At 36.7% G+C, this 10,805-nt stretch overlaps 1 protein-coding gene across 1 annotated transcript; it reads left to right on the forward strand.

Moving 5' to 3' along the window:
- The first annotated feature begins 3,704 nt into the window (after window positions 1-3,704).
- On the forward strand, window positions 3,705-4,401 carry LOC140877731 (uncharacterized). Its single transcript, XM_073281298.1, has 2 exons — window positions 3,705-3,919; window positions 4,068-4,401. Exons 1-2 carry the CDS (start codon window positions 3,705-3,707, stop codon window positions 4,399-4,401), a joined length of 549 nt encoding a protein of 182 aa, XP_073137399.1.
- Window positions 4,402-10,805: the final 6,404 nt, after the last annotated feature.

Consider the following 10,805-nt stretch of genomic DNA (forward strand, 5'->3'; position numbering starts at 1 on the left):
GTAAAGATAGGTGGAATACATCATGAATACTGGAGAGGTATGGCGGTAACGCCAAATGGTATGAAATCTCTGATCTTCTCCAGAATCTGGAATGGCCCGGTAAATTTTGGTGCTAACTTGTCCTTTAGGACAAATCTCATCACATTCTGAAAAGGCAATACCTTCAGAAACACATGCTCTCCTGGCTCACACTGTAATGACATGCTATTTGTGTTGGCATAGCTTGACTTCCGGACGTAGCTTTGATTCTTTGCTTGATAAGATCATATATGTCACCAATATTCTGGATCAACTCTAATCCCTCTTCTTGTCGCTCACCAACCTCATCCCAGAACAAAGGTGTACGACAATGGCGACCATAAAGAGCATCAAACGGTGCCATGAAAATGCTGCAATGGTAGCTGTTATTATACACAAACTCTATCAACGACAAATGATTCTGCTAGGACAAACCAAAATCCATAACTAAAGCTCTAAGCTTATCCTCAAGTAAAAGTATAATTCTCTCCGACTAACCATCAATCTCCAAAATCATGAAGTGAATCTCAGATCCCCATCACTAACAATACTCAATGGAATCCAATGCAGTCGTACAATCTCTTGATGTACAATTGATAAGTGAAATTTATGCACTTCATTTGCATATGATTTAACTTGGCTTTTGTGATGTATCGAGTGGTATTATACGTATTTTATTGTTGTTTTTTGAGGTATGCAGGAAGTGGAAAAAGTAAATAAATAGGCATGAAAAAATGGTGTTTGAGTGCAAAGTTGCAGCGACTAGGCTCTAGAAATAGCGCCTAAGTGCCAAAATGCCGAAGCACTAGTGCCTAGGTGCCATAATATAGCGCCTAAGCACCACAAAGTCGAAGGAGTGGTGCCTCAACACTAAACAAGCAGCGCCGCAATGCTCAAAATAAGAAGCAGTAACACCCCTGCACCATGGGAAAGAATGGAGACAGCGCACCTACGCTGCACAAGAGCGCCCCTGCGCCCTGGGAAGAAAAAATCAGTGCCTAGGCTCTAATTTGAGGTGCCTAGGCTCTACGCCTGCACGAGAAAGGTTTTAGAATTTCAAAAATTTTAAATACTCGATTTGTCGGGCTTTATTTGACGGGAATTTGGGAGATATAAAATGGGACAACACACGCATAGAAAGGGAGTACATGCACACACCAGAGAGAAGAACACACACAACGAGAGAGAGTTCGAGAAAGATGAAGGCTGCACACAAAGAAGAATTCGGAAGCAAGGATAATTATGAAGACGAAGAACGCAGAATCCTTGGATAGAGACTCTACTTTGACTTCGTTCTTCTTTATATTCTTTTCTTAAATTCTGTAAATTGATGTCTAAACTCATAAACATGATTAGTTATTGTTTAGTTTGCATCATGAACTAATTTTTTATTCTAAAGGGATGATGTAGCTTAGTAAAGACTACTTCTAAAACATTTTGATTTATTTGATTGAATTCCTCAAGTTTGATCGTGTTTTCTAGATTTGATTGCGTTCAATTACTTGATCACTAGTTGAATTGTTAAATTTATTTGAAAGCTGACACTTGAGAGAGTAGATTTTGAATAAGATCATTGAAAAAAACATTGTTGAATTTTTATATAGTTTCGGATGCGTATAACGTCAGCAAATCTTGAATAAGAACCTCTTTTTCACATATCATTAAGTCTAGATTTTTAATATGAATATTGGAATCAAAACTTAATTGATACATTGTATTTGTTACTTGGGAAAGAGAAATAGAAATTAATAAGTGTTCTTGGCTATTAAACGATTGGAATTCATGAACATAAACTAATTAGAAGTATTTGTTGTCGAACTAGGTGAAATCAAAATTCTAGATATTTTCTCTCATTGATATTCTCTTGAATGTGTTATTTGCTTATTAGTTTTCTAGTTAATTTATTTAATTGTGAAAAAATATCTTATTTACTTTTATAAACAAAATCTTGTCTATTTTAATTACAAGCATTAATTTATTTTTAAATACATACTCCTCGTGAGAACAATACTCTACTCATTCTATATTAAAACTTGACACCGTACACTTGCGAGCAAGAAAATACGCAACAAGTTTTTGGCGTCGTTGTCGGGGAGTATTTTATTTATATTTATATTAATTAATATTGTTAACAATTAGTCTATATTTTAATTTAGATTTTACTTTTTATTTTTTTAGTTACTGATTTGTTTTTTTTCTTTTGTTTAGCAGTTTATGCGAAGATCTCAAAGCCTTGATTTTCTACTTTCGATCCTGAGATTGAGAGAACCGAAAATGAATTAAGAAATAAAAGAAGAGAAGAACTAAGAGCAATGGTTGAGAACAACACAAATCCACCTCCTACGATGACAACTAGAGATAACTTTAAACTAGTGGTCCATACTCACTATTCTGGCATAGCTCGTGGAACCATCAATGCCAAAAATTTCGAGCTTAAGACTGCATTGATTAACATGGTTCAGCAGAACCAGTTCAATGGAGGTGTCACTACTGATCCTTATCTGCATCTGAGGACATTCCTAGAGATCACGGATACGGTAAAAATTAATGGCGTTACTGAAGATACTATTAGACTGCGTTTGTTTCCTTTTTCTCTCAGGGATCAAGCAAGGTGTTGGCTTCAATCACTACCACTTTGGTGCATAACTACTTGGGAGACTTGACAGTGAAATTTCTTGCAAAATATTTTTTTCCTGCTAAGTCCATTCAATGGAAGATTGAAATTAGCACATTCCGACAACATGACTCTGAACAGTTGTATGAGGTTTGGGAGCGTTACAAGGACTTGCTACGGAGATTCCCAAATCATAATTCTGCAGATTGGGAGCAGATTGAATTATTCTATAATGGATTGAATGCGCCCACAAGGATGTCTGTGGATTCAGATGCTGGAGGTACTATATTTGCAACGGACCCTGCTCAAGAGTATGAGATGTTGTAACAAATGACTATCAATAGCTTTCAGTGGCCGAATGAACGAGCTGGAATCAAGAAATCAGTTGGATTCTATGTCGTGGATCCTATAACATCTCTTTCAGCTCAATTCTCGGCATTAACTACACAGATAGCTACTATGAACAAGGTGAGCACTGGAAATTTTGAAGGAAATGCTATCATTATTGAAGAGGCACACACTCTTGACGAGGCCCCATACATTAACACCAGAGGCTATGGAGGATATCGAGGTAACCCTGTTCCAAATTCTTATCATCCTGATTTGCGTAACCATGAAAATTTTTCTTATGCAAATAATAAGAATGTATTGAATCCCCCTCCGCGATTTAATACAAATAAGGGATAAGAGAAGCCATCTTTTGAAGACTTGGTTGGTACTTTTGCGGCAGAGTGTGGAAAACGAATGGCAAGGAATGAGTCTCCTCTTGATAGCTTGGAGACGCATATGATCAATATGAGTCCGACGATGAAATCTATGGAGACACAAATTGGGCAACTGGCGAATGCACTGAAAGATCAAAATAGAAGTCAGTTCCCGAGTAACACTGAGGTGAATCAAATAGAACATTGTAAATCAATAGCATTGAGAAGCGGAAAAAAAGTTGGAGTCCATGAACAGAAAGTTGAAGTTGAGAAGGAGGAGAAGAAAGTTGAAGAGGCTGAAGTTGGTGAGAGAAAGAGTGGCGAGAGCAAGCTTATGGAGTCAAAAAAGTGAATCTGAACAGAAACCTATGCTGAAGCCGAAGCTTCCTTACCCAAAAAGATTCAAGAAGAAAGCGTTGGATGAACAGTTTGCCAAGTTTCTTGAAATCTTCAAGAAACTTTATATCAATATTCCATTCGTCGATGTTTTTCAGCAAATGCAAAACCATGCTAAATTTTTGAAGGAGGTGATGTCTAGTAAGCGGAAGTTGGAAGAATTTGAGATGGTGAATTTGACTGAAGAGTGCAGCTCTATCCTTAAAAAAAAGATACCACAAAAATTAAAAGATACAGGGATTTTTACGATTCCTCACTATTGGTTCTTTAAATTTTAATAAATCACTTTGTGATTTAGGAGCTAGCATTAATTTAATGCCTTTGTCTGTTTTTAGGAGCTTGGGACTTAGGGAGGTGAGGCCCACGACAATCGCATTGCAGCTAGCAGATAGATCGCTCACAGATCCGTGTGGAATTATCAAGGATGTTCTGGTAAAAATCGACAAATTTATTTTGCCTATGGATTTTATGGTGCTAGATATGGAGGAAGATGGAAATATACCATTGATCTTGAGGAGACCATATTTGGCTACTGCTGAAGCCAAGATCGATGTCAAGAAAAGAGAGTTGACGATGGGCGTTGAAGGTGAGAAAGTAATTTATACTGTATTCAAGGAGGCTATAAATACATCCACGGAGAAGGTGATCATGATCGAGCGAGCAAAGTAGATGGAATGTTTTTGTGAAGTTGCTAGTGCAGTATAATTTCCAAGGGAAAAAAATCCGAAGGTGCCAAAGAAAATAAGAAAAAGAGAGAAGTTCAAAAATATGGTTATTGAGTATGCTTGGAGGGTGAAAGAAAAGGAAAAAACCTCCAACAAAGTGGCAACGGGCTAGAACCGGCTATAATCGGGCTATGGACTATAAACTATGCATTTTTTGGGAGGAAACCCAATCTTGTATCCTTTATTTGCTATATTTTTTATTTTATTTTGGTTGTTTTTCTTTCATTTTTTAGGAGACTAGACATCAATAATGATTTTGATTTGTGTAGGTAAAAAGTGCGAAGTTGCAAGAATTTAGTCGCCACCCCTAAAAAATAAGAAGCAGTGGATAATCAAGATGGTGCCAATTACTGACGCTCGGTGCCCAAGGTACGTGTCCCTTACTTTATTTGTTTCTGTACATTGGAGACAATGCACATATTTAAGTTGGGAGGGGGGGGGGGGGGGTTGTGTGTGAAAATTTGATGAATTGAAATATGTGAGAGGTGATTCATTTTTTTTAAAAAATTAGATTTTGGTGAGTCAAAGGCATGAGTTTGTAAATGTGTTGGCCTATGATGATTAAAATAATTTTTTGTGCTGAAATGATATTTTATTTGAGATGAAAAGTCTGTGTTAGTTATATTTAATCTTGAGTTCTCACACATGCACGAATGTCATGATTTTTGATACTCCTAGCAATTAGAAAACAATTATGTGGATTTGTGATGTGGATTATAGGAATTAATTCTTAACTCGTGTGATTTTTGTTTGAATCTGAGGTATATTTTTATACACACAGAAGTGATTTAGGAAATTTTTGAATCAATTGAGCCTTTTTAGCCACTCTATATTCATGGAAGTAAAAATCAAATCGAGTAGCTAAAAATTTTAAAGAAAAAAGTAATGGCGGAGAAAGTAAGGTCAAGGGAGACCTTGAGAAAAAAAAATATGGATTGAAATTTTAATCCAAATACAAGGCTAAAGATAGAGAATGTATGGAGTAAAAAAAAGCCAAAATTAATATCTGGCAAAGAAAATAATATTTTTAGCTAATAATACTGCCCTATATGATTTGATCCAATCTCTTTGCTTGAATCCTGAGTTTTTGATTGACATTGATATATATATATATTTGGATACCTGTTTTCCTGCTTAATTTGTTTGAACCTAATGTTAACCGAAAAAGCCATTTTAATCTGTGAAAATAATTATTGAACTTGGTGGAGAGTGTTTTGAAACTAGATGGAGGAGTTAATGAATTTATGAATCTTACTGATTGCATAATTTTATCGAAAGTTAGGTGGGTAGATGAGATTGGAAAATCACAAACACACAATAACTCTTGAAAAAATTAGCCAACATGTAAATTGAATTATGGAATATAAAATTTGGAGGTCGATTGTATTACACATTATTATGCCTTCTCTTGCGTGCTTTATTTGTCCTGTGAGTGATTTTATTGTTCGCATGTTTTGTTTTGCTCGGGACTAGCAAAATTCTAAGTTTTGATGGATTTATAAGTGCAATTTATGCTCTTAATTTGGATATGATTTGACTTGGCTTTTGTGATGAATCGAGTGGTATTATGCGTATTTTTTTGTTGTTTTTGAGGTATGCAGGAAGTGGACAAAGTAAATAAATAGGCATGAAAAAAATGGTGTTTGAGCGCAAAGTCTACATCTCCTAGGCTCTAGAAACAGTGCCAAAATGCCGAATGACTAGCTCCTAGGCGCCATAATATAGGGCCTAAGAGCCACAAAGTCGAAGGAATGGCGCCTCCGCGCTACACAAGCAGCGCCGCAGCGCTCAAATGACTAAGAAATAGTTCCCCCGTGCCTATTTCAGCACCTTTGCGCCGTGGGAAAGAATGGAGATAGCGCCCCTGCGCTGCACAAGAGAACCCCTACGCCCTGGGAAGAAAAAATATCAGCGCCTAGGCGCTGATTTGAGGCGTCTAGGCATTGCGCCTATGCAAGAAAGGTCGGAGAATTTTGAAAATTTTAAATACTCGATTTGTCGTGATTTATTTGACGGGATTTTTGGAGATATAAAAGGGTACAACACATGAATAGAAAGCAGAACACGCACACAACGAGAGAGAGTTCGAGAGAGATGATGGATGTGCACAAAGAAGAATTCGGAAGCAAGGAGCAATTACGAAGAACACATAATCTGGGGACAGAGACGCTACTTTGGCTTCATTCTTCTTTATATTCTCTTCTTAAATTCTAGAAGTTGATGTCGAAACTCATTAACATGATTAGTTTTTGTTTAGTTTGTATCATGAACTAATTTTTTATTCTAGAGGGATGATGTAGCTAAGACTACTACAACTTTTTGATTTATTTAATTGAATTCCTCAAGATTGATTGTGTTTTCTAGATTTGATTGCGTTCAATTACTTGGTTACTAGTTGAATTGTTAAATTTACTTGAAATCTGGCTCTCGGAAGAGAAGATTTTGAATAGGATCATTGAAAAATACATTTCCGGATGTTTATATAGTTCAGGAGGCTTATAGCGTCAGCAAAGCTTGAATAAGAACATCGTTTTCACATATCATTAACTCTAGATTTTTAATAAGGATATTGAAATCAAAAATTAATTCATACATTCTATTTATTACTTGGAAAAGGGAAATAGAAATTATTAAAGTGTTCTTGGCTATTAAAAGAGTGGAATTCATGAACCAAAATTAATTAGAGGTATTTGTTGTCTGACTAGGTGAAATCAAACCTCTTGATATTTTCTGTCATTGAAATTTTTTCGAAATATCTTCTTTAATTTTCTTAATAAAATCTAGTCTATTTTAATTACAAGCATTAATTTATTTTTAAATACATACTTCTCGTGGGAACGATACTCTACTCATTCTATATTAAAACTTGGCACCCTTCACTTGCGAGCAAGAAAATAGACAACAATAATTGATTCATGCGGTCAAAGGTGAAATCCGAGTTATACTGAATGAAATGAGCTGATTTGGACAACCGGTCCACAATAACCCAGATTGCATCACTGTTCCTGGAAGACATCGACAAGTGAGTAACAAAATTCATTGTCACATGCTCCCATTTCCACTTGGAAATATCTAAATTCAGAAGCAAACCTCTAGGTCGGTGATGCTCGCCCTTGAATTTCTGAAAAATAAGGCATCTTGATACAAACTGATAAACACTGCATTTTATCTCTTCCACCAGAATCTCGTAAGCAGATCCTTGTACATCTTCATAATTCCTGTATGTACAGTGAACCTAATCCGGTGTGCCTCAAACATAATCTCGTCTCTCAATGCCTGATCATCAGGTACAACCACCCTTCCAGATAAACACAAAAAACTTGTCTGCTTTAAGATGAAAACCAGAAGTGCTATGTCCCTGAGCAAGTTGGGCTAACTTCTGTCTTTGTATTCAAGTACTATGCTTTCCTAATACGAGTGTACAAATCTGGTTCATCAAGCACAAAAAATACTCAAATCTCTATTGTTCTTTCTTGTGGCAAAAAGTGAACTCCAAATAACAATACTCTTGCACTGCATTAGTGTGAAGTGCAATCACATACACTTTAAGACTAAGTGCATCTGCCACTGTTTTTGCAAAACCTGGATGGTACTTGATTTCCCATGCATAATATTTCAGAAGATCCATCCATCAACGCTGTCTCATGTTTAACTCAGCTTGATTTAACAATTAGTGACATTAGATCTTCAGTGCAAAGGCAATGGAAGCAAGCTCCAAGTCATGCACTGGGTAATTCTTCTCATGAGTCTTCAGTTGTCTGGAGCCATAAGAAATCACATGCCTAGTCTGAGTCAACACACATCCCAAACCTCGTAGAGACGTATCTGTGTAGACTGCATAACCACCAAAATGAGACGAAAAGGACAACATAGGTGTTGTAATCAACCTTCATCGCAGATCGTGAAAACTTTGCTCACACTCGGCTGACCAAAAAAAAATAACATCCTTCCGCGTCAATTGAGTCAAAGATCTAGTGATATGTGAGAAATTCTCAATGAAACGACGATAGTATCTGGCTAGACTCAAGAAACTATGGATTTGTGAAGCCGTTGTCGGCCGTGTCCTGTTCAAAATAGCCTTTGTCTTGTTAAGATCAACTGAAACATCATAACGGGAAATCACAACCCATGATCTTTATATCTTGATCTTCCAATGTGAGACTTTGGTTGAATATCCAACAATCCCCCTCTCAAACGAAATTCCACCATTATGCCTCGATCTCAACCCATCCTCCAATTGACGCCACTCCTCTTCACTGTGTTATGGCGCATGCCTTATATGAAATACCAAGAGAATCACCGCCTTAAGAGCTTATCACAACTTTTACTGGGATCCCTCACCTCCTTCGTTTAAGTCCCCAAGGGTTCCACCCACATGGCTCGATCAAACCATTCCCACAGACGGTGCCACTTTTTGTAATTATTTGATATAACCAAGTTTTATGTTTCAAATATCTGTAGAGCATTAGTTTTCAATTCAAGAGCTCACAAATTCTTTCACAATACAGATGGCAGAAAGCGCAAGAAAATTAAAGAAACTAAGACTCAAGAACGTTTACTTGGTTCGACCAAGATTGGTCTACACCCACTGGAAAGAGAGTCACTTTTATTCAAACACCAAGAAGATTACAATATCAGGTTACAATCTTTCCTCTCAATTCTCTCTAGTCTCAAACCCGACCCCAGAGAATTAACCATGAAATCAAACCCATGTTTCCCCTTCTTGTTCTTCCTCTCGATAGTGAATTCTTTTATTACTTTTCAATTAATTCACGTTCAAAGTTTTTTTAAGAGTATTTCTCTTTTTCTCTATATAAAAGAGACCAATACCTACCAAACGATTTTCCGGCTGATACATCCATTGGGCATTGAGGTAATTAGTTTATGTAATGCACCTAAATTATCTTAATTAAGTTTATTTGAGGTAATCAAAGATTTCAGAGTTCAAGAGCCGATTTGATTTTGATCAGGGTCTATTTTGAAAATTTTGGAAATTTCAGGGACTAAAGTGCAAAATTGGAGTTTTATATTTTATCTTAAGTTGACTTAGCCTCTTCACTCCTTCTCCTTCCTCCCCATCGCCTCCTCCTCCATTAGAGAGGCCTCCCAAGTTCTTCAAGCTTTGTGATTCCGGTTTCTGCTCGATCCGTCCGTTAGAATTTATTTCTGAAAGCAGATTAGCGATCACGGCAGCGAGAGTTTTGTTCTATTGTAATTATTTCTCCGATAAGTTATATTTCAATTTTCAGATGTTGTTAGAATCGTTTGAGTTTCGGTTATGTTGCTCTTGAGATAGTTTTTATCGATTATTCTCAGTCGGTTTTGAAATAGAGCGTCGTTCGGAATTATTATGATTTTTGGAAGCCTATTTTGAAAATGGGGATTTTGAAATGTGTTGGATTTGGTTTGTTGTTGTTTTTTTGCATTGATTTGAGTTGTTTGCAATGTTGTTTTGCTGTCTGTGTTTCCAGTTTGATCTGTTTATATCCGTTATGCCGCCGGTTTGAGTTTTGGGATTTTTGAACCTTTTGAATTGTAGAATTTTGGCTCTGGGTTTGTTCGTCGTTGTTGATCATATTTTGCCTCCGTACAGATTTGTTTGGAGTTTGTCGAGCCCAGAGTTAGCAGAAGTCGATCATCAAAGAGTTGGAAGAAGAGCGGTAAAGAGTTTACTTTGAGCGTTTGTTGTTGTTAGGTTGTATAGATTTTGATATAACCTCTTATTGTAGCTTATCCAGAGTTGGTGCTATTTGCATCGAAATGTACAAGCAGTCATCGTTTTAGCGGGATAGTACACTCGAGACAGTTGGTTATTGAGTTTCCCTTAAATCACGTACTTGCATCAATACTTGTTGTATCATGTGGGACTTGTATTTTGTTGTTTGAGCTTTTGCTATATGGCTTAATGCTTTATGTTTTTCTTATGCATTCATATTGAGCCAAACCTTTGATTTCAGCGAGCAGAACGGCCCTTTTTGTTTAGACGTTTTGGCGGCTATACTACGAGTGGCCTGGGTTGTAGAAGTTCACCTAATGTCAGCATACTCCTTATAGTTGCACCAAAGTCTAGGGGTATGAGATACGTGGCACCATCTCGATTGAGAGAGTCGGTGAGTCGTTACGTGATCTCATCCTCGGGATCCCAAAAGCATAGCAGCAATCCCTTGTTTATCAGAGTTGATATCCCGATTTTAAAGACATGCATTTCATTTGTGTTATCATTTAATATGTTGTTGTATTTCATATTACTGAGATATTGCTTTTCATTGCATGTTATGTTGTTTTTACTGGAAATATCATTCTCACCGGAGTTATCTGGTTGTTGTTTTGTTTTGTATGTTTACTTGG

Source organism: Henckelia pumila, chromosome 2, assembly GCF_033568475.1.
Source record: "Henckelia pumila isolate YLH828 chromosome 2, ASM3356847v2, whole genome shotgun sequence".
Taxonomy (NCBI): domain Eukaryota; kingdom Viridiplantae; phylum Streptophyta; class Magnoliopsida; order Lamiales; family Gesneriaceae; genus Henckelia; species Henckelia pumila.